Here is a 25,040-nt window from a genome sequence, read left to right on the forward strand (position 1 = left end):
TATACAAAGAGTTTGTATAAGACCTAACCTTGAAGTATTAATGTCTTGTCATATGACTCCGTTCATGATCGAGACATCACTTTACTAGGATGACCATAGGTAATATGACCTCAATTCTGAGTGAGTTGGGAACTCCTGCCATTGAGAACGGTCCTTTAATTTGTATGGGTGCGAGTGGCCAAAGCGCCGACTCAAACCTACCATTTTGGGGATTCGTCTGATTTGAGAGCTGGGAACTCAGCTTCACAAGATGGAATTCACTCCTTCCCCGAAGCAAAGGTAAGTAGATAGATTGGCTCTCTTAAGAGCTGATACTGGAGTTTGAACGATGTGGTGCCACACACCTTCTTATGCCTCGAGAGGTGTTCACACTTAGTAGGACTATGTTGTATTGTTCATTAGAGGGATCAATAGTACTTAAGAAGGAAGATGTAATTACAGGGGCAAAATGGTAAATTGGCCTACTGTAATTACGAGCATCTATGAAGGGTCATCATACTGATGATTGGTTATATTCAATGGACATAGAAATATATCTATGGAAAGAATAGTTCAACTGTCGGTCTTTAGTGGAATGCCTGGAAGTTAACGGATGGTGGATATCATGACTAAAGAGTTTAGTCAGCTATTCACGTACGTTGGAGCTTCAAGCCATAGGTCCATAAGGTTCCCTTGGTAACTTGGATACAAGTTGAGAGTCAGTTTTTGGGTGCAGTTTGAAATGTTTTAAAATTGACAAGGAGGAAAATTCGATTATATATGATATAATTAACTTTATGTATGAGATACATTAATTTGGAGAAAATTGGATAAAATATGATTTATATCTAGTTGAAGAAAAATACTATAATTAATATATGATATTTAATTCATATGTTATGAATATGATGTGATAAATTCATTGGACGGTTAAAAGTGAAATGGGACGACGTCTTTTCTGTTTTAATAACGGATGAGTAAGTTAAAAAATCACTTTGAGACGCATAAATAGCTCACGATGTGTCAAGCATGAGATGCGTGGACATTGTGTTAAAAAGTGTGTCATCGCTTAGAAAATCGGTGCCTATTACGACAGTGCCTGCACAATCGTTTACCTATTCGATAGTGCTAAGCGATCGCTTAACGATTACACCCGCACATGCTATTTACTAAACGATCGTTTACCTTTTTCCTAAGCGATCGTTTAGCTCCCGATATTTACTAAATGATCGTATAGATGATCACTTAGTTTTTCTACATGATCGTTTAGATGATCGCTTACCTTTTCCTACACGATCGTTTAGACGAGCGCTTACCTTTTTCCTACACGGTCGTATACTTCACCTAAACGATCAAGCATTTTGTCTATATGATAGACGAGCTCATCTCCCACTTGCTTGATCGTTGTATACGATTTCTCTTCTTTTTTTCCCTCTACCAAATCCGAACAAGGCCCACCCTTTGGATTCTCACTCCAAAAATGTTAAGAGCTCTAAGTGGTGGTGTCATCTTTGTTTCCTTATGTTCGTGTGGAGACTGTTCGAGGTAGACGATTGAATTTTAGATTTGCTGTGAAGAAGAAGCCTTCAACTGGTATGATCTCTCGATCTCTTTAGCATTATGAATGCATTTTAGTATGTTTGAATGTACATGTGGTAATTCTATCACAATGAATTGGAAAGATCTGCTTCCGCTCGATAGGTACTCTTGAATAAGAGTTCCTTCACCATGCCCCTCAAATGCTAAGGTATGCCGTTGGATTTTTTTTTTCAGTCTTACTCTTACTAGATAGAATCTAAAGAGGAGATGTATCCAGATTGATATATGGTGTGGTTTTTGTAGGTTGCATATGGAAACTTCAACTCATATGTTCTATAAGTGTTCGGTTATAGGGATGTATGCCCTGCAAATATATATATTATATGTGATTACAGGATGACGTAGGGGTAATAAAGACCCCGAGTGTTGAATTACGGAGAAATGCTGTGTATAGGAAATTAGCAAAAATAGTATAATTGCAAGGCAATTTTGGGAGGCACATAACAAATTATTATTTTCACAGGCTCTCGGCTGATTTTGATTCCATCAGTTAATTGTAGATAAGCAAGCACATGCACAAGCACCTGAACGCTCGTGCAAATGGCAATGGAAAGAGAGCCGTGAGGGTTCTAGATTCCAACCTTTTACCTGAACCTGCATGTTGTTTCCTTTATCCGATATTTTATTGGAAGCTTAATTATGATGTCGCCTGGAATCATACCAGTCATTATGGGGGACTTGAATAGGTAGCTTAGTTCTACATGAGACATGTTCATCTTGTCGGTATACCTCACCTTCCAACTGTACGGAGGTCAAATTCCTCGAGGCTTCAGCAATATGTGTTGGTCTTGATGAGACTATATCTTTTAACCTATGATACAATCTTATTGAATTTGACTGTTTGGACGTGGGTAATCTGCTAAGTGGGTATGTTGTTGACCTGACTGAAGTATTCTTTATTTGTGAGATTAAGGCCATGGTGCGGGTTTTGAATGATATTTCCATTTGTCACATTTGTTGTTCTCAAAATGTTCTAGGCTTTATGGAGCACGTCTTTTGCAAGAAAGGCCTTGGAAGATAGAGTTTCATCTACAGCTTTCGTCCATTACCTTAGAGTAGTTTTCTTTACTAGTATATCATGATGTAATTTGTTAGTTTGTTTGTTTGTTATATTTCTTCAAAAGAAGAAAAGAACGTAGATATATTATACTCCATGAATGTAATTTAGAAGACTAATATATGTCATGTCCACATTTATGCTACACGTGCATGTGAAGATTCGATGGTAGTATTTACATGGATAAATATGTGAAGCCAACAATTCCAAAACATTTTTTTAACTCAATAATTGTGAATTGTGGGGCATATTATTCACCAAACTAACATGTAGATCAACGCTAAATACAACATAGAAGTTTATACGAACTACATTGGAATTTAAATAGAGACATTAAATTTATTCCTCAGGCAAAGACGTGATATTAAATTTCCCTCGATTTATTGATATTTCTATCAATATTATTCACATTTGAATGAATTTGACAACACTTCTATTATCTCTATAAAGAACCATGAAACACAAAGAAACAAACTGTAACTATTTTTAATAACGTTAAGATTGACAGTATAAGTTCATACCAATTGAGTTTATCACGCTCATATTGGCATTATTTATCTACTAAATTATGTTCGAATTGAATCTTGATTTTGAATATTATTTTATTTGAGTTTATTTTTTTTAGTATAATAAAGATGAGATACTCGAACCATAAATCTTTTGATTGATATTAGTTATGATATGCTAGTTGAGCTACGTATCTTAAGCTATAGAAATTATATTTAACAACAATTTGTTGGATTAAATCAATTACCTCCCAACTACCAAATAAAAAAAAAAAAAATCAAAATCAAAATCCGTTGCCCCGCTCTCTAGTTCAACTGCACACGGTCACTTCCCTTCAGCCGTTCGACTAAAACTACGTCGTTTCGGGTCTGTACATTCACACAGGCCAATTTGGCGGGAAAGAGTGATGGGAAGGAGTCGATGAACAAACTTTTCTAGGTCATCGTATTCACAACTCGAGTAAAGAAGATCAACATAAAAAATTTTCGGCAAATTCCACCGATATTTCTCTGCAATTTCAAGAGAAAAAACAAAGGAAAGGAATGCCGAGATACAAAATCAGAGGCATCGATGTCGACTTCCCGTTTGATGCATACGATTGCCAGCTCGTTTACATGGAAAAAGTCATTCAATCTCTCCAGGAAGTAAGATTTCACATACTACTGTCTTACAGTCTCATTGATATTTCTCCGTAAAATGCTCATGGGGTGTTTCTTGATCACTTCTCTGCTCCAGTTACAGTGAACTTATAAGCAAATGAATAAAATACTTGAGAATTTTGTTGTTATTGGTGTCTAGAATTTGGCGTTTTCATTGTTACGTTGCTATGTATTCTATCATGGATGGTATCTAGGACATGAGAAAATTGTAGCATTTGATAACTTTCAACGGTGTACTGAACGGATTTTCTTTGATCAATTCAACCCAAACGATTTTCAGTGATATATGAAAAAGCTATCTAAGCGGTCCCATAAAATCAATGGAATTCCAAATATCTTCCAAATCTCTCATAACTTATTTAGTTGTCCATCATCCACTCCTTCGGCTTATGCATTTCGGATCTGGTAGTTTTTCACTCTGCTGCCTTCTTGAATTATTGTGGAAAGCAGCAAACTCATTTCATAACTAGCAAGTAATGAAGTCTGGCATGTTTTACAAGGCTGATCACTATGTAAGCCGGCGGTGGAAAAAACTTGAGGATTTTCCTTTCCTTTGCCTTCACGAGGGCTGCAACATGTATCTGGAAGTCAGTGGGCCTGTACTGCACTATCTGGGTTTTTTTTAATTCATAGTCAGCTACTTGTGTTCTGATATTTGTTTGGGTCAAGACATGAACATGGACAGCCTTAGAGACCAGATATTTTTTGTTTGATGAATTACATTCATATCTTCTGTCTGAATGATTAGTTTTGAAACTCACATGGCAGAATATTTATTGCTATGTCTAATTACTAGTGCCCAGTCGTTCTTTAGTTACTGAATATAAGTGGCATTTTAAAGGTACCTCCTATATAAAGGGTTTTAATCATTGAAGATACTCCTGATCGAATTATTATGTGACAGAAATGTAATGCACTTTTAGAGAGTCCCACTGGAACTGGGAAAACACTTTGCCTACTCTGTGCTACATTGGCATGGAGGAAGAGCCTGGGTAATTTTTCTTCTGGCCGGAGTGTATCGAACAGCCAAAATATCGAGGGTGATCTGAATGTTTCGTCATCACAGTCTACTTCAACTAAACATCCAACCATCGTGTACACGACCCGCACTCACAGCCAACTCCGGCAAGTTATTCAAGAGTTGAAGAAAACCTCTTACAGGTTAAAGTTCATTCCCATTGCCATATTAAGGAAGTGTGATCTATTTATTATTCCTGTTAAAGGATAGTTTAGCTTAATTTTTCAGTGACATTTTATTTTGTTTGCAACCTCTTTCAAGCATAGTGCACATGTCCAACTTAGGGCAATTTTTATATGAAGTTGACCACAAGCTGCTCTTAATTACTTGCCAAGCAATATCTCTGGTGACTGACTTCTTGCCTAGCCTAATGATCGGAGTTTATACATATGGAGCGAGGAGATGGATATTGGAGGGTTTGACATATTTGTTATGGATTCACATTTTGCCAAATCGAGTATAACTTAGCAGTAATTGACACACACTTCTTCCTTTGAGGTTGGAGGTTCAAATATCCATGCCCCACTTCTTGTACTAAAAAAAATTATGAGCTCACATTTTGGTCATGAAAGTTTGTGGATTTCGGGAGATTTTATCGTTCTTTTATTCATATTAGTTTTCTAAGAGGAAAGCTATCTATATCGGTGAAAAATTGTTTCTCAGTGTTTTCTGAATGATTTTTGAAAATGCTTAAAATTTGAATACATGCAGGCCAAAAATGGTAGTTTTAGGATCTCGAGAACAATTATGCATTCACGAAGAAGTGAGTTTACTCCGTGGGAGAACACAAAACAATGCCTGTCGATCACTTTGTCGAAAACGTGGAAAACGTCATTGCAACCATTTTACACGTGTTTCTGGTTATTCTCTCTTGATCTATTGCACCTGCATTGCCTACTTTGTACTTTGTCCACCCAGAAACAATTAAACTTATTGGAATTCTCATGGCATCTAACTTTCCTAGGGTTCAGAGAACTAGTATGAGGGGATTCACGATGATCTTAAAAAAAAAAACAAAAACAAAAAGATCAGGTTGGACACTTACAGTGTAAAACATCTTTGGTAAAAGGTCTGTTTTATCCTAGTCAAAGAAAATACAATGAAGAAAATAGGATATGACTTGTCAAATTCAGGTTATAGTTACTGATTATTTGGAATCAAAATCATGATTTTCTGGTAAAAAAAATCAATAGCTATTTTATGCTATATGCTACTTTTTGAGAATAAAAAGTTGTGCATCTGGAATTGCATAGGTTTTGAAAATATCCTCTTTCTCATAGTGTTGACACCAAGAATATTTGAAATATTACTTTCCAAACTTCTTGAATGTTTCTTACATCACCAGGTATTTGCTATCCATAATAATTTTAACAATGGGAAGAAACTTATTATATACATACTTTAATTGTTTGTTGTAGGCTACATGAAGGATAATCCACACCTTGGAGACGAACCTATTGACATTGAAGATCTGGTCAATATTGGAAAGAGTTTTGGGCCGTAGGTCCTTTTTCATCTAATATGATTTTGCTTTCATGCCTGTCTGTTAAGTTATACCAGAGTTGGTTGGGTGAAATTGCTAATGGGGTTTGTTTGATGCTATATGGTTGCATTTTTCTTTTAGATGTCCTTATTATGTAACGCGGGAGCTTCACAAAGCTGTTGATATAATGTTTGCTCCATATAACTATCTCATTGATCGCGGATATAGAAAATCTCTTGTGCTTGAGTGGAAAAACAGTGTACTCATATTTGACGAAGCTCACAACTTAGTAAGCGGCTTTTAACTTCAGAACAGCAATACTATGTTCTTATATATATAGTTTTGTTTGTTTTTGTACTATTCTTTATATATCACTATGTCCAAGCCTTATTGAGATTACACATCGTGTGTTTGTTCCATGTATGCTGGAGGAATGTATCATTAGCCACTGACGCAGTATAAATTGTTTTGCAGGAAAGCATATGCGCAGATGCAGCCTCTTTTGATTTAACTTCTTGGCTTCTGACAGCTTGTATTTCTGAAGCCAAAAACTGTATTGATCTTTCCATAAAGAGAAGAGAAGAATCAAATGACAAATCAGGGAATCCAGATAATTTTGCTATACTTCGAGGTAACTTTGATTAGTAAGTGATAGCAATTTGTATAATTAAAGTGTTATTTGTTTTTATTATTTTTTATTTACATGTCTTATTGGTTTATTTTTTAAGCTATCTATTGCAATTGTAGAATAACTTCACGTTGACAATTGTTGTAACATCAATCCAGGTTGTTTAATCTGGCACAATCATGCTTTCAAACTGAACTTCTCATATGATATAATTGTTGATGATAGACTCTTGTATTGAACTCAGTGCCTCCTCCATTGAATTCTTAAAATCAGCTAATTTTAAAATCATGCAGCACTTCTCCTGAAGCTTGAGAAGGGAATATCTGAGATCCCTATTCAGTCCAAGGAATTAGGATTTACTAAGCCTGGACCTTACATCTACGAACTACTGGGAGAACTCAATATCACACACGAATCTGCTTCTAAGCTCAAAGACATTATCGAGGAAGCAGCTATACTTCTTGAAGAAGACAAGCAGCAGAAGATGCAGAATACAGGCTGTCGGCTGGAAAGCATTACAGATATCCTCGATATCATATTTAGAGAGAAGGGCAATGAACATGCAAAATTTTACCAAGTAAGATAGTATTTGCCAATATAGTTTACAGTGACCAAGACTGTCCTATCGAGCTCCTCCTAGTTAGCTCGTAGTACCTTGCTATTTTGGCAGCATCTTAGTTTGAACGTTTCATCTAGGTTCATGTGCAGGAGAATGAAGCAAGTGCTATGGATGGCCTAAAAGGTGCTTCTAATCTACATTTTTGATGTTTGGAGTTGAATTTCATCTTATATTTATTGTTCTTTTCAGAAACTTGTTATGCTCACACATAATTGTTTTCTTTTCTTTTTCTTTAATTAACTTAGCTTTAGTTCTCAGCAATAGTGTTAAGCTATATATTTAGGATATTATTTTTCTCCTTGATAATTATAATGACGGTGATTAGAAAAGAAAATGAAAACCAGAGAGTGATGACTTCCAATCATCTGTTTATTTGCTGATTAAGCAGTCCATTTTGTAAATGTTGGGCACATGATCTGTCTGAGTAGTAATTCTCTAGAGCAGTACTCAAAAAAAGAAAAAAAAAAAGGTAACTTTGTAGGACAGGCACAGACTTGTGTTTTTGAGGCCATAGGTGGATCACGTTCTTTTGCTGTTTCTTTAGAAGATCGTTGAAAGTTTGATGTTTATGTTTACTTAATGTATAGATCAGGTGAAGTGAATTAATTAACTGATGTATGTTAAGGTGCGGTATAGCCCTGTGATTTGGCAAGATAAAATCTTCGTGGATCCCATGAAACCAATTAAAAGAAGAGATAAACAATGGTGTAGTCTTGGGCACTCCACACTCATACCTTTCGATATGGCTGCAAACAAGCTAGCCTTTTTCCTCTCTATCCTTTATTCTTCAGTGTGAAAAAATTGGAAAATCTGTGGTATTTTCTTAATTTTAATGGCTTAAATAAAATGGACCCTTTTACTCCTTGCTTCAGCCATTTTCTTAGCTCAGTTCTTCAAGCTAGTAATTGTCTGGTTCTTGAGCCAGTGAACTAATCTCAATTCTTATGGTAGAGAATCAATTGGTCAGTTTCTTTTAACATTCTAACGTATGTATGCACTCATCAACAATATATTCTAGCTTATTTCATTTTACAGGTTTCAGTTCTAGCTTATATTTTTGTTTGATATCATAAGCAATTGTTACAGCCGAAAACAATATCTTCATTCGTTGGAATTTTGATCAAGACATTTGTGCCATTTTACATGTTTTTGTTTTATTTTTCAGGCAAGGCATCCAGGACACTCAGCTGGTGGTGTTTCAACCCTGGCATTGCCTTGGAAGCATTTCCCAAAAAGGAAGTCGGCTCTATTATATTGACTTCGGGCACTTTATCTCCCTTAGATTCATTTGTGCAGGAATTGAAACTGTTGGTCTCTTTGATTTAATTCTTTCTTGCGCACTTCAGTCAGCCAGTACTATTCTAAATGTTAATTCAGGGTATTTTGATGGTGAACCCAGAGATTTTCCTATCCGGTTGGAAAACCCTCATGTCATATCCTCAAATCAGATATGGGCTGGAGTTGTATCCGTTGGTCCATCGGGTTGTTCTTTCAACTCCTCTTACTGGAATCGTGAGTCTGAAGCATATAAGCTAGACCTTGGAAATGCTATTGGTATGTATAAGTTTTCTGCTTTTAGAGTTGATGTGAAAAATAATACTCCCCCATTCCACCCCCACTCATAACGAAGTTATACATAAGGGTTTAGAAAGTTCAAACCAAACTAGGTTACAAAACAACTCAGTATGTGAGAGGCGGCCTTTGAGAGAAGACTCCCTATAGAGAGCATAAAAACTATGGTACACTAGGACTCCTCCCGGTGTTGCTCAAGACCACTCCAAAAATTGCAAAGATAAAACTAGTCCACATGATTATAGCCCTTGTTTCAAAGGATGGCGCCCCAAAAATGGGCCAGTAGCACAGCCCTTCCTGGCCTGATTTGTTCCTTAAGAAAATGGGCCTGAAGCAAGAAGTTACACCATTTTGCAAAGTCAGATTCAATAAAAAGTTGTTCTTCATTGTTAGATATAATATTAACTAAATTTTCCATAACCCATGAGCTTAAGTTTTTGGATCAGTCAGTGACTTAACACGGTATCAGGCAGTTGGTCCAGGAGATCTTGAGTTCAAACCACTGCAATGTTATTTTCTCCCCAATTAATATCGATTTCCACTTGCTTCTACATATTTCAAGCCCACAAATGAAGAGTGTTAGATGGTATAATATTAAATTCACCTTCATTCATCGACTTAAGCTTTTGAGTCAATCGGTAATTTAACACTCATACACTGTTCTCTAAAAAGGTTAAAAAACTCTTTGGCATAAGAAACCCAAGGGGACACGTTAAATTTAACATTTCTTCAAATCTCATCTAGCTCCATCTAAGCATTTTGAAAAAGAATCTACTTTTGGCTCTACGAATTTGTGCAATCATCGCAAGCTTTATTGGACAAGAATTGCTGCCTACCACATAACTGCATGGTAGTTTCTCTTGTAAAAAATACTTTGTAATATTCTCAGTTGGCCTCCTGATCAATAGATTTTTTATAACCAGCATTACACATGACGATGTCTTTCAAATAGGGAAGCATCTGTGGTAGTTACCCCTTTTTTTTCTGGAGCAAGATATGAAGTTCTCAGTGAAATTCCAATGAATGAAGAACAATCTAGTTTCAACTGGAAGAGGATGCTCTACTTATCTTTCAGTCTCCTCATTACCAAACTTCTAACTCCAAGAATCACCAGTTTAATGTACGCAAGATTTCTAACTCTATACTACCAAGTATACTCGAGAGAATGTAGAGAGAGAGGAGTCTCATTCAACAATATGATTGTCAATCAGTTGTATGTATAATCTAGACATATATAACTGTTTTGCAAATGCTAAAATTCATCCTCAAACTGATTTTAGTCTATTGAGATTGTGCTGATGTAATTCCTGGATTCTTGGTCACAGTCAACTTCGCACGTATTGTTCCTGATGGTTTGCTTGTCTTCTTCCCATCATATTATTTTCTAGACCAGTGCATTGGTTGCTGGAAGAACCAGGTATTATATTGCATCAGAATAAACTACATACTATTCTGTTTGTTTTCTTTTGATGAAAATTTATGTCCATAATTTGTAGAGCCTTTCAAGCTCAACGACAATTTGGGAAAGAATTTGCAAGCATAAGAAGCCTGTTATAGAACCTAGGCAATCTTCATTATTTCCTTCGTCAATTGAGGTACATAACTTATTGGAAATGTTAAAAAAAGAAAAGGAAAAAAGAAGTAAGGAGCTTCAGTCATTGTGTGATGTTTTGTATCTGACCATGCTGTGGCTTGTTGGAATTGTGACAGGACTATATGTTCAAGCTCGAAGACACATCATCCTCTGGTGCAGTATTTTTTGCTGTTTGTCGTGGGAAGGTATGTCTTCTCTTCTTACTGAAACTAAAGTGCTCTGGGATGCCTTAGTATGCTATTTATTTCTTTGGTGACAATAGGTAAAATCTTTCTCATTCTTCTGGAGGGTAAGAAGCGGGCAGCATAAGGAGCAAAAACAGAGTCTTGCCTAAAAGGTGGATATATCATATATCCATTTAAGGATTTAAAAAGAAACACATGGATCTCAACCCCACCTGAAATCCCCATGCTGGCTGCAACAACGGTCAAAATTGGGGATAAAAATAAAAACTTGATTGGGATTGGAATTACATTCCTTGCCCCAACGTGATCCCCAAAACCTTGAAATTCTTTTAGTTAGTATTAATTTATTTGGTTAGAAAGAAATAGTAAGATTTGGTAGAATACTGAGAGATCTTGTAAACAGGTTGCAATGTAGCTTACTTAAATTATTCTCTAGATGCACATGACTATAGTCTATAGCTTCTCATGATTTTTTTAGTTTATGATTATTAGAAATTGTAGCCCCCTTTTGAAGTTTTTAGGCGAGTGCTCTGGTTGGGTTTGACGTGTTTGATTTGGCCACTCCTTGGTTATACTTTCATTTTTTTTATAATAAAAGAAGTTTTCATGGTTAAAAAAGCCCAAAAGGATAAGCTATTAAGCAGCACTCTGGAGATGAGTTCTCTAGTTATATGCTTTTGAGCATTCTGATGTATTGGAATGGGGATCGACTGAGATTTACATTTTAGAAGATTCTTCAAAGAGCAGAACGAGGAATTGACTAGTCTTGTGCATTGTCACCAATATAAAATCTGTGATATGGTTGGTTCTGTTGGTTTCCATAAATTGATTGATGAATATAGGTTAAATTACAAGTTTATGATGTTTGAATTTAATCTATAGTATATTACTAAATTTTAATTTTGTGTCTAATAGGTCTTATCGTGCATTGCTTTAACATTATTCACATTGAGCTAAGATACATTGCTTACTTCATGATACTTAATGCAGCTAACTAGTTTAAGATAATTTGTGTTATAATAATGCTGCAAAAGTTAATTAATTCTCCTATCATCATCATGTCAAAGTTGTGAATCATGGATGATTGTATCACCTCCACAGGTGAGTGAAGGACTAGATTTTGCTGATCATGCTGGAAGAGCTGTCATCATTACTGGCATGCCTTTTGCTTCAAGGAATGATCCAAAGGTATGTTTATCTACTTCCTACCTCATAGTCAATGAATGCCAGTCTGTACGATAGAATTGGAACTCAAGTTCTCGCTGAACTATTAATAGAGAATAGACCAACGATGTTAATTGTTTAATACAATTCATCATTTTAGATTCTCCATTGTTTTATCTGTAAGGTTTCTGTTAATTTCATGTTAGTCTCAAATTGCCTCATACTCTGGAACCATACATAAGTACACGTATAAGCTTTCATACCCTAAAATATATGCACAAGAGCTTTGAATTTCCTTGTAGTTATTGAGGAATATGTACTGTTTGCTATTGGGTTGAAGTATCCTATTTTTAGATTTAACATTGCAAGATTAGTGTTCACCTATCCTGTCATTAGTCATGTCAGTGCAGAAGGTAGTTGGCACTTTTTAGATGGCTCTAGATTGACTTGACTATGGTGTCCAACTGGTATACAAAACTAGTTCGTGAAATGGATCTCATCAGACCAAGTTCTCAATAGTTAGTTCCTTCTGTATGGTGTATAGGAAGAAACTTCCTTTCACTATGTAGTTTTTCCAACTTCCAAGTAAAATGCTTCCCAACTAATAAATAAGTCGCATATTGCATAAACCTTATATGTTGATCGATCTTGCTCTCCCTTGTCTATGTTCTTGAATTTAACTTTCAAATTTGGTGTTCTGTGTAATAGGTTCGCTTGAAGCGTGAGTATTTAGATCATCAGTCACTATCACAAAGGGGGAATTGTCAAGTAAAGTATTTTAGTACAACTACCGTTGTTGTTTTATTATTTATTCTTTTTTTTTTTTTCATTTTCTTTCCTTCTTTCTTTTGGTGGTGATCTTGTAATTGTGGGTTATTGATGCGGCAGATTATGACGGGAGAGGACTGGTACACCCAACAAGCATTGAGAGCTGTCAATCAGGCAGTTGGACGTGTGATACGTCACCGCCACGACTATGGAGCCATAATCTTTTGCGATGAGAGGTATTTCTCTTCTACTTTTTATCCTAAATTGACGAGATTAGTGGGATTGTTGAAGGTCTAAAGGAAATTATGTTGTACTCTTTTTCTGCTTGCTTTTATTGGTTCAAACTGTTGGCAATTTGCTTGATTAAATTTCTTATTTATTTACTTTTTTTTGGGTAAAAGAAACAAGTTCATTGATTATATCAAATTACAAAAGAAGGGGGAGACCCAAAAAAGTTATAAAAGACTTTTCCAATTGGAAAGGAGCATGGTAAAGCTAGATGGGAAAAAGGGGGGAACATTTATACCGAGTCACAAACGTATTAACTATAGCATAAAAAAAATCCATAGAGGAGGATTTCTTTATCTTAAAAAATTCTTCTATTTCTTCTATTATAAATGAGTGCTTTATGCCTAGTTGGCAGTTTCTTTATCATCCGGAATCATAAACATACGTGATTGTCAATACCTATGACTTATGAGCTTGAGATTTCATTTTCTTACTAGATATTTCTAGAAGTATACGGTCTAATTTATATTTGGAATACTAAAGGTCAGCAACTAGATGCTTGACATTATCATCACTTTTTTATTTGCCGTTTAATTATTTCTCAACTTTTCCTTCAAATCATACAATGCCATTTCACCTTTTACTCTTTGGTATACTCCAAAGAGTTATTGATTTTACAATTAAACTTTATCTTTTATAGGTTTGCCCATTCAAGTCGTCAGTCTCAAATATCAGTTTGGATACAACCTCATATCAAGGTAGAATTTCTTCTAAGAAATATATTTATTCACGGAACTTTCTTCATAACTCGTTTGTTCTAATGCAGTGTTACTCTAAATTCGGCGACGTTGTTTACACATTGACCCGATTCTTTCGAGATGACGTAAATAGGATATGTCCAAAACCTGAAGGCAAGTCTACTAAAGTATTAACACATCAGTCCTAGTCCTTAAATCTTAAGTGGTTGATTTTATCAATTCTTGGAACAATACTATATCGATCACCTTAGAACTTCTTTTACATAAAAATATGGTTGACGTCAATATAGCACCTCATTTTCGCTACATTTGATTTGTTTGACTTGTAAGGTAAATATATATATATATATATATATATATATATATATATATTTTTAATGATTTCTGTAATGTTTTTATCAGCTAGAAATTTTTATTTTATGCAAGTTCGCTAATGTCAAAATGGCTGATTATGCAATTTAGAATATCGATAAACTTTTAGTTAAAGTAAACATTGCTGGCTTACCTATATATAATTCACAATTTTAATATTATGCCTCCCTCGTACATTTTCTCCATTGTATTTCAGATCGTAGTGCAAAGTTCAAACACGAAGGAGTTGATATTACCAGGTTGGATGATATCCATTGTGCAGGATCTTCCACTTCGGTATTTGGTAATTTTTTATATCTGAACAATCACTTATATCACATGCTCACATGCAAACTTAGAGAGGTATTCAAAATTCTCTTATTGGATAAAAAAACATATGATCATTTTTCTGGTGGTCCCATGTTTAATATCTAAAACAACATTTTCAGTCTTATTTTGAACGAAGGCTTTGAAAATGACTTTGACTTGGTTGCCAATTTTTAGTAGAACTCAGAATTGCCATACTGCATCACGCATATGACTTTGGTTTTTATTTTTCCATTTGAGTTGTTTGCATAAGTGATCTTTATCCATATATTTATTTTGAGAAAAAGAAATGATAAATAATGAGATATTTATTTTGCTGCAAACAAAAAATTTCTGTTTACAGGAGATACTGGAGAAAAAAGAACTACAAAATCTCTTGGTGAGGTTCATCTGGAAAAACTTGTCTCTAAGGCAAGTCCCTCCCTCCCCCGTGTTAATACTATTTTTGGAATTGGTGAGCCTAATTTAACGGCTGTTTTATTGTGATTTTCACTGCAGAAGCCAGAGGGACGTGATTGTTTGGGGAAGCCTGTGTCTTCGCTGATTAACATTAAAGATGCTAGTCATTCCAACTACTGGAAAGATGTTCTTCCTGCCAATAGTCCATCTGTTACCTCTTTTAACTCTCTATCTTCCGCAATAAAAAGTTCAAATATTCTATCACATCGAGAAAAAAAAGTAGTATTGCTGGATAAGAAATCTTCTCAGTATCAGAGTCGTGAAGTTATTGATTTAACTGGCTTTTCTGGAATGGATGAACAACCAAACAAAGGATTGTTGGTAGGCTGTGCTGCAGAGAAGCGCAAGTTATTCAGTACTGAGCATGGTCCTGCAAAAGTTATGAGGAATTCTTTTGGGCCTTCTGGTGCTAGACCGTCCGAATCAAATGGCCTTCCCTTCAAAATATGTTCAGTGAAGTCTGAAGCTTCACCATCTGATAGCAGAGTCGTGCAAAATGATATTGTTTATTCAACATTGCTGCCCAGTAATTGTCACACAAAGCAGAAGATGGGTTCAGAGTCTGTCAAACAGAATGACAAGATTATTAAATGTGTTCCTGTTCATCCTGGGGACGAGGAAGCTAAAGGATCTGATTTTCTGAGTCAGGTAACTTGTTACAACAGAACTCTTTTTTTTTCCCCCTCCTGGATGGTATCAGGTAACTTGAATGTTCTGGAATTCCTCCCCTAGAGCCAAACTAATTTCAACTTTTCTTGATCTTCTTGTCGTTTTCGTATTGGGTTTAACTCATACCTACAGTTTTGGAGCCAACCCCCATCAGGGCTCTTTTCTTCTTTTTCAGCCTTCTGTTTATCAGTGTCATGCATCATCAACTCCAGAACCCACGATCAATCCTCAGATTTGTGAAAAACCGTTTAGGCACCTGAATTTGAACCCTTCAGGAAACTGAATCGATTGTTGGAGGCTGCTTTTCTTAAAGACCTAAAATGTTTAATGCTATCTTTCATTTCAATATGTTAAATATTTAGGTTAGAGCCTTCATTTATTTTCCTGTGCATTTTTTTTTTTGAAAAGTTTTATTGTGCATTTCTGCAAATCTTTTCCGATATATTGACATTACCGTCCTAGAGCAGTATTTCTTCTTGGGAAACTGATTTCTGATTTAGGCTTGCACTATGAACAAACGCCTTTTCCTTTGGGTTTTCTTAGAAATTTGTGATCGAATTCTTTTATCCGACCATAATTACGTCTTGTGCTGTTAAAGTATTCTTTTCTATGATATGATAACCTCAATATTCCAAGATGTCTTGCAGGTCAGAGAGAAACTTACTGCCAGAGAATACCAGGAATTTGTTGGGTTTATGAAAGCACTTAAGACCAAAGCAATGAATATAAGCCAAGTTTTGCAGTCCATCGTGAGAATATTTTCAGGACCTGATAGGCTATGTCTTCGTACAGGGTATATTCCTCTATCATCATGAGCAGTTTCTCTTCTGGTTAGAAAGCTGGTTTATTTGGTTGTCATATTTTTCTTACTCCAACTTTATTTATGAGATACTTATAGGCTACTACTTCAGAGCCTACGTTGTAGTCATAGTCAAAGTCTGTGTTCTGTCTTTTTCATGTCCATGTCACTTAAATTTCTAAGAATCATTTTTGTTTTATTCTAGATTTTATTGTGCTTCAACAAATCTCCGATTCTCTAACTTGGTTATAATTTGATTAGAAGTATCTTCATTTAGGCTCTTCAACTTCAAGTCCTCTTAGTATTCTGAGATATCACATTTTCCAGAGTCTGACATCTCATTTATTCATCATTTTTTTTTTCATTTGTTGCAATTTGTAAATATCAACAGCTTCAAGGATTATATCCCTGCAAAATACCATTTCTTGTACGAGCAGTTTCTTGGGACCAGCACGTGACGTTAAAGTAAGCATCTTTCTCCTGTGTGCTGTTGACTTCTATCTACCGGGATTTGAATTATGCAGTACTGATTCGTATCATAATAATTAGCGGAAATTAGCCCCCAGCATTATTAAGATGCCTTTGGCATAGAGCCGATGTAGATGTAAATATAAGAGAAAATCCCTTTAATCATTGCTGGTTTTATAATTAAAAAAAAATTATTGGAAGTAAGTTTATTGAAGAGTGGCTGCTCGAAGCTCTTTCAGCTTGGTGGTTGAAATATAAAGCTAGTATTTTATTGATATGCATGACTTCTTTGGTGGCGTATTTGGCTCGGAAAAAGTTATCTTTTTGTGGAAAAAAGGATCCGTTTGATAGTTTTTGCGACTATGATACCGTACATACTTCACGAAATCTTGTTGGAGTATCTTACACAAGGATTTCTTTTATCCACAGTTACAGCATTTTTTAAAATTAACCTTGACTCAAAGGTTTATTTGTCATAGTTTATTTGTCCATTTTTCAATTAAAGGCTGGTCTGAGAAAGAGAGATTAGTTGTCTTCTGGTTTGATGTCCAGATGATTGTGTTCAAATTCTATTCTTTCATTAGTATGTTCTATAAGATCATAATAATTGGATTCGCTGTTCAAGATAATGTATCACCATAATTGCATGCTCTATGCTTCTGTTTTTATTATTATATTCTCTTCAGATTTGGGATTCATAAATTACAAAGAATTGGGTTAAATAGTTTTTTTATCTTGCAGCGTAATGCTCGCCCATTGCACCAATTTGATAGCGATCGAAACAGAGCAATTCAAAGCTGGATTTGGTCCTTGTAGGAAAAAAAAAGTGAGTTTGTCGTAATCTTTATGTTGCGGTAAAATCCTGGCTGTTGAATTGCTGATGCCCAAAACTTCAGAGGCTTGATGCTTGAAAAACTTGCGACTGTAAGCACAGGGCTGGAGTTGTCTCAGTGTGAAGGTTCTCTAAAGCCCAGTTGCAATTTAGCATCGGGTATTTGAAACTCGGACTGGCTTTTGCCAAAATGCCCACTGTTGATGACTTGAAGCACATTATTGATAAAGATGGGCAGGAATATGAAGTCAGTCTCAGACTCTCAAGTAGTGACAGTTACCAATTGCCAGTATGTTCACCATCAAACTGATGCGAGAAAAGGAATAATCATAACCTTGTTATAATATATAGTTTCATCTTTTTCTTTTTTCCTTCTTTTTATTTACATTATTATTATTTTGTTTTTTTAGTACCATAAGAACTAAGAAGAATTAAGATATAGGTTCATTTTTTGATTAACATGAAAGCCATCTTGTAACGTTGTCATAATATTATTATTTATTAGCGTCTCTCATCTTCATGGTCATCTTGTGGTTCATAAGATCATCGTATCTTGTATTGGGACCTGGACCTCTAGGTTCTTTCACAAACAATAATAATATATTTTGGACTAAATCATAAATTTTGGTTTCTAGCTTATGAACAAGTATAGATTTCTTAACTTTTGAGAATGTATTATATTTCAGGATAATTTTTATTAATATGACCAGTAATTATTATGCTAATTTTCTTTTTAAAATTTACATCTTGTATTATTATTGCAACTTCTTACCATTCAATTATAGTTTAACTTTAAATGATAGAAAGATTAAGTGTTTCATGCCATTATCTCTCTCTATACATATAATATTTCATATTATTGTACCGCTCGAAGTATTCACCTATTTTACTTTTTTCTAAATTCATAAGGCATCAAATTTGGATAGGTAACGTATTCTTTTAATTGACTTTTAAATTTGATTGTTTTATTTGAAGTATGTTAGAATCTTTTTGCTCTTTTAAACAATACATTGAGATAAGTTATGGATGATTCATTGTTTAAGATATCTTATGCACACACTTAACATTTTAAAAAATAGTTTCTTGTTCTTTCAAAATACACCATTTAGGCCTACTTATTGGCAACCGCCATTTTTTCTTTTCACATGAATTTTCTTCCCATCAGTTAATGGAAGCGCCTTTTCTTATGGCAATTTCAAAGTTTATGTGCATATTTGAATGTTGAAATTTAAAGATTATGCAAGAAGATAGTTTCAATACATTTAGGCATGTAATGATACGCCATGTAATTGAAAGTTTCAAAGTTTATTGAATTTTTTAAAATTCCTATACTAAATGATCATAACATAGAAAATCTAAAAATCAAAATGTATTTAGTTTAACTGACATAGTATTCGTATTATCAATCTTAAAGCCAAATATCCAATTTTTGATAAACATGTTGTAAAACAAAAAAAAAAAAAAAAAGGAAAAAACTTAAAGTTGTTTTTCGACATAGAGATTAAATAAGCATTATGAAATTCATGACCAAATTTATAATTTAAGTCACAATATATATTTGATTAAAAGATCGTTTTTGTTTCCCATACTTGAGATTTATTTTGTTTTAGTCCCTATACTCAAATGTCTAGATTTAATTTCTATACTAAATAAATCTTAAAATAAGTTCTTATCTGTAATGATCTGACTTCCTAGGATTTATACTAGGTCGTTACTATTTACATGCATTCACCTCACAATGACGCTTTTCATGAATTGACAAAAACTAAATAAATGCTGTAAAGTAAATAACTTTAATGAAAAGTCAATAACTGAGAATCGTTGAACATGGTAGCTTAATTAAATATTAAAAAAAAACATAACTAGAAGATTTTATCTAAAACAATCAAGAGTGCAAAAACTGAAAGGTTTCTAAATTCAAGGATATTCTAAGTTTTAAAACATGAAATCATAGGAAAAGACATGAGCGGAAGCGTTAACACTTTTCTCCATATGTCACACGTATCTCCTTGCCATGCCTGGTACATTTCTTATCTTTACCTGAAAAACATATTATAATAAATGATGCATATAAAAATACTCAGCAAGTTACCCTAGTACTGGGATCAGGCTATGCATTTATGTTCAATAAATGCAAATATGTAGGTGGGACAGATACTTTTAACCACTCTTAGATGGTCTTAGATGGTCTTAGATGGTGATCTAGTGAATGATTTAACTCGTCGTAACATGGAGTTGTAATATGGTTGTGAACCCGTTGGTCCACGGAGCTATAATATAAAGGTGAACCCATTGGTCCACTGAACTGTAATATAAATGTGAACCCATCAGTCCACAGAGCTGTAATATAGTTGTGAACCAATGGCTCATGGAGTTGTAATATAATGGTGAACCCATCGGTCCACGAAACTATAATATAATTGTGAACCCATCAATACATGGAGCCGTAATATAGTTGTGAACCAATGGCTCACAGAGCTGTAATATCATGGCATTAGGAGGAGACCGACACTTTACTATCATGACATTTATCATAGCATCAATAACATCCACACTATAAATTATGAAACACATCTTAGAGTCCCACACATGTTCATATCAATCACATATAAATAACATCATGCTCTTAAAATTTCTTTTTTGCTATATCATATCATGAATCTCAATAATATCCAATCAAATCAAATATTGTCTTATTATCTATGTCAGACAGTTCTAGTAGTAAGATTATTTACCTCAATACACTCCAAGCAATTCCAACAGCTTTTGCTTATGAAACTTCTTGACCTAAATCCTAAAACAATTATAATTAATTTTGACTTTTCTGGCTAAACCCCAAACTTTAAATTCAACTTTAAGATTCTATAACACTTTATCCAAATTGTTCTTCTATCCAAAATTTCCTTAAAAGAATTCTCAACATAATTCAATCTTATGCATAAATCAAAGTCAATTGTTCCAAGCTTAAATTCCATTAATTGATATTAAATTAAAAGAGTTTCAAAGCCTTGAACACTTACAAAACTGAGTTAAATGCCCATGACCTTGCTAGACAATGACACTAACCCTTCAAAGTTTCATATCCAACCTCTAAAATCATGGGCGAAACAATAATTAGGCAAAAAAATTTACAGGCAACAAAAATCCAATCAAGAACAACTCAAACCCTATCGAAGGAAACGTCGAAACCCTTAAATATTGCTGTAAAGAAGTTTGTTAAACATTGGAGTTTTAGTCCAAGTGGGAGTTTATTAAGTTGTATGTCCTAAAACTTTCCGTTTGTAATCTTTAAACATATACTATTTGCAATAAAGTTGTTATTAAGGTTTATTCAATAAAGTTTTCATTGAACATGTAAATTGCACTTGTAAAGCCTAGATCCAATAAGCTAACAAACCATTGGCTATAGCATGAATACTTAAAATTTATGTAGAGACATAAAAGAGGATCAAGTTTGAGTATATAGTCAAAAAACTCTATAAGTATAAGGATAAGGTTGAGTACTTTATGCTGGTGACATTATGGATACGGTTCGCTTTGAAGGAACCATTGAAGGTCCTTGAGCAGAAGCATAGGATCAGACCAAATACCTAAAATTTACAAAACATAAATTTTACATAAAAAAACATACAGATTATGCATTTAAAAGATAATTGCAGCATGCTTAAAAAAACAGAGATTACAGAAAAGGAAAAAAAAAAGTTTAAGAAACCTTACCCTTGAAGAACTCTTCTGCACGAGTTTCCTTCTCTGAATCTTGTCATGAACAATCTCGAACCCTCTAACCGTCAATGAGGACACCACTGTGAATGTTACCTATGTATTCTCTGGGTGAGAATCTAGGAGTTTTGTGGGCTCTGGCTATTTTGGAAGCGAGGGATTTTGAGAGAGATCAAAAGAAGAGATGAGATACAGATTATCTCCGGAACATTTTTGTGTATCACACCTTATGAAAAACCACACTAGGAAGAAGAAAAACAACCTCTTTTCACTTTCCCACTACCATGTTTTAGAGAGAAAAGAGGGGAGGGTGTTACAACTCCTTCCCAAAATGATTTTTAAAATAAAATAAAATATATTTATTTATTTTTATAAATCAATTTAATATATATTTATATGATAACTACCTTATCATATAATATATCTGTCTCTTATACACATCTAGATGTGTATAAGAGACAGATCAAATACAATATAACATATAGTTTCTATTCTCTTAATAGTGGCATTTAATATAAATCTCATTTATATTAAATTTAATTATGTGAAACAAATTCATATAATTAATATTTGAATCATATTCAAACATTTATTTCCTTTCAAATAAAATTTATATTATAATGTATCAAAATACATTATAGTCATTATATCATATATAATTAGATTAAATTAATTATATCACATATAATTAATTAATTTCCTCAATTAATTTGAACAATTCAAATTAATCAAAAAATTGAATCTCATTAATTCTCATTAAGCCACAAAGAGTCTCATGGACTTGTAGCTTGAAGCTCCAACGATACGTGAATAAATAAATAATTAAGCTCCTTCAATTAAATTATTTATCATCCGTTAATTGTCGGGCACTCCACTAAAGACTGGCAGTTGCACTATTCGTTCTACAGATATACTTCTGTGTCCATTGAATACAACCAGTCAATAGTACGATGACTCTTCACAAATTGCTTATAAGTATAGTTTGACCAAAATTACCGTTTTGCCCCTATAGTTATATGTAACTCCTTAAGTATCATTGATCCCTCTAATGAACAATAAATCATAGTCCAACTATGACTGCACCCCTCTCGGGCCACGAGAGGATGTGGTGCCACATTGTTCAAGCCCCAGAATAAACCCTTAAGGGAGCAATTTATCTTCTTACCTCGACATTGGGGAATAGGTGAATTCCTTCTTGTGTAGCTGTGTTCCCAACTCCCAAATCAGACGAATCCCCAAAATGATAGGCTTGTTGAGTTCGAGATCTGGCCACTCTCACCCATACAAATCAAATGACCGCCTTCATACGCAGGAGTTCACAACTCACTCAATGTTCAAGTCATGTTACCTATGATCATCTTGGTAAAATGAAAGTCTCTATTATGAATGGCATTATATAATGAGACTAAACATTTCGTGGTCTGGTCTTATACAAACTCCTTTGTACAGAATATCCCCGCTCACATGTCTCTACATGAATGATTAGGATCATATCATTTGTAACACTTTACAACAATTGTAACATCTACAAAGTGGGCCATACTCGTAGTGTCACTAAGATAAAGTATTCAGCCTTATCCATCTACTACAAACCATTTAGGTTATCACTTAAACATGATCCACTTTTATGTCTCTACATACATGTTTAAGCTATAATATAACATTGGATGTTAGTTTATTAGTTTGTGGTTAATGAAACTAATTTTGAAATAAAATATCACATATTTTATTGTTAGGTTTGATGACCTAAATTTCGTAGGGTCCTATAATTTGTAATTATAATGTACAAACTTTTTATTTATGTAATAAAATATTTGATGTTTTATTTCAAAATTATTTGCATTAACCACAAACCAATAAACTAACATCCAGAATTATCTTGTAACTTAAACATGTATGTAGAGACACAAAAGTGGATCATGTTTAAGTAGTAACCTAAATGGTCTATAGTAGATGGATTAGACTGGATACCTTATCCTGGTGACACTATGAGTATGACCTGCTTTGTAGGTGTTACAATTATTGTAAAGTGCTACAAATGATCTGATCCTGATCAGTCATGTGGAGACATGTGAGCGGGGATATTCTATACAAAAGAGTTTGTATAAGACCGGACCACGAAATGTTTAGTCTCATTATATGACATCATTCATAATAGAAACTTACATTTCACCAAGATGGCCATGGGTAACATGACTTCAATCCTGAGTGAGTTGTGAACTCTTGCCTATAAGGGCAGTCCTTTTATTTGTATGGGTGAGAATGACCAGATTGTCGACTCAACAAGCCTACCATATTGAGAGTTTGTCTGATTGGGGAGTTGGGAACTAATAACGGGCAGAAATGCACGTTATCATAGTGCTAAGTTCTTAAACAATGTTGGCTTGTGTTGATAAAACATATTAAATTGCATCTATTAAGCATCAATTTCATAATATTCCAGTCGCGTGTATTCATCGCATAGGAACAGTTGATTTTTGTATTTTTATGCAGAATATGTGATGACGCAAGGCAGAAATTGCGACCATAGAAGATCAGTGGTTGAATTGCAGCATCACCACAAGGCTTTGCGGTGATCGTGTCATAAACATTTTCTCGAGAAGGATTGCCGCAATTTGGTCGGCGCAACATGGTGGGAGCATCTGGGTGAAAGGCTAATTAATCACGATGGGACAGAAAGCTGATGGTAGTTGAATCCGAATTAAGTTGACAGCCGCTAACGATAACAAGTACATTCAGCTTTTCGGTGACAAATATTCGACCATCAATCAGGGAATTAAAGTCGTCCCATCTATGCAATCATGAAAGAGAAGTCACCGTTCACGCTGGATGTTCTATAAATACCAAAGGCATCCTTCAGAAAAAGGGTTCAGTTGCTGTTCCACCAGTTCACAAGTCTGTTCATAGTTTAGCCTTGTTCTTTCTTTTCCTTTAAGGCGGATGAGGGAGAAGAAGGTTGTGTCGACAGATCATTCTGGTAAGCTTGAGAGAGCACCGGAAGCTTCAAGGACAGAGAGAGGGCCGACTCTTGCGGAAGCAGGATTATCTTTTGAACCGAATAGAGATTTACAGTGTAAAAGCCTCGGTCAGCAAGGAATTGCTACCAGGCTCTCTATACCTTTATCTTCCATTGTTATTTTGTACTCAACTCATTTATCAAAATGGAATCTACTTCTCTATATCTGTTCACTCTTTGTTATTTACACATGAGTAGCTAAATCAGTTGAATGGGTTGAGAGGCATTTAGCTAGCACCTGGAATCTTTATTCTATACGATTATCTTGTATTATGTATGCTTCATTCGTCCATTAGAGATACTCGAGAGGGTAGTCTAAGGACAGGATCTAGGCTTGGGAAGGTCAGGTCAGAATTTAGGCTCGGAAGAGTAAGATTAAAATGCATAATCAAGAGATGGGAGCTTAGGAATAAGCACTATTTGTTATTAACGCATCGAATGCATCCTAGAGATAGGATATGATTGTATGCGGTCACCTTGCCTTTTGCATTTTGCATCATCGCATAGGAAAAGAGTAGAAACTTAGGAATAAGCTCTATGAACACTTTTGCATTCAACACATGTGTCCTAGACTTAGGAGC

General features: G+C 34.6%; 1 protein-coding gene across 3 annotated transcripts; it reads left to right on the forward strand.

Annotated features, from left to right (window-relative positions):
* The first annotated feature begins 3,504 nt into the window (after positions 1-3,504).
* Positions 3,505-17,707, forward strand: LOC120087300 (regulator of telomere elongation helicase 1 homolog). 3 transcript variants are annotated; one of them, XM_039044251.1, is made up of 24 exons: positions 3,505-3,786; positions 4,706-4,962; positions 5,531-5,679; positions 6,238-6,319; positions 6,444-6,591; positions 6,777-6,933; positions 7,224-7,507; positions 7,627-7,672; positions 8,715-8,856; positions 8,949-9,103; positions 10,447-10,538; positions 10,618-10,716; positions 10,832-10,900; positions 12,002-12,088; positions 12,773-12,832; positions 12,953-13,068; positions 13,761-13,818; positions 13,887-13,971; positions 14,387-14,473; positions 14,840-14,907; positions 14,995-15,603; positions 16,272-16,417; positions 16,815-16,888; positions 17,633-17,707. In XM_039044251.1, the coding sequence occupies exons 1-23, from the start codon at positions 3,685-3,687 to the stop codon at positions 16,879-16,881; spliced, it is 3,165 nt and encodes a 1,054-aa protein (XP_038900179.1). In that variant the 5' UTR covers positions 3,505-3,684; the 3' UTR covers positions 16,882-16,888; positions 17,633-17,707. The 3 variants fall into 3 exon arrangements, with proteins under 3 accessions (XP_038900179.1, XP_038900182.1, XP_038900181.1); XM_039044254.1 differs by lacking the exons at positions 4,706-4,962; positions 5,531-5,679 and having other exon boundaries at positions 3,507-3,786; XM_039044253.1 differs by lacking the exons at positions 3,505-3,786; positions 5,531-5,679 and having other exon boundaries at positions 4,825-4,962.
* The last annotated feature ends 7,333 nt before the right edge of the window (positions 17,708-25,040 follow it).

The sequence above is a fragment of the Benincasa hispida genome, chromosome 9 (genome assembly GCF_009727055.1).
Source record: "Benincasa hispida cultivar B227 chromosome 9, ASM972705v1, whole genome shotgun sequence".
NCBI classification, from domain to species: Eukaryota; Viridiplantae; Streptophyta; class Magnoliopsida; order Cucurbitales; family Cucurbitaceae; genus Benincasa; species Benincasa hispida.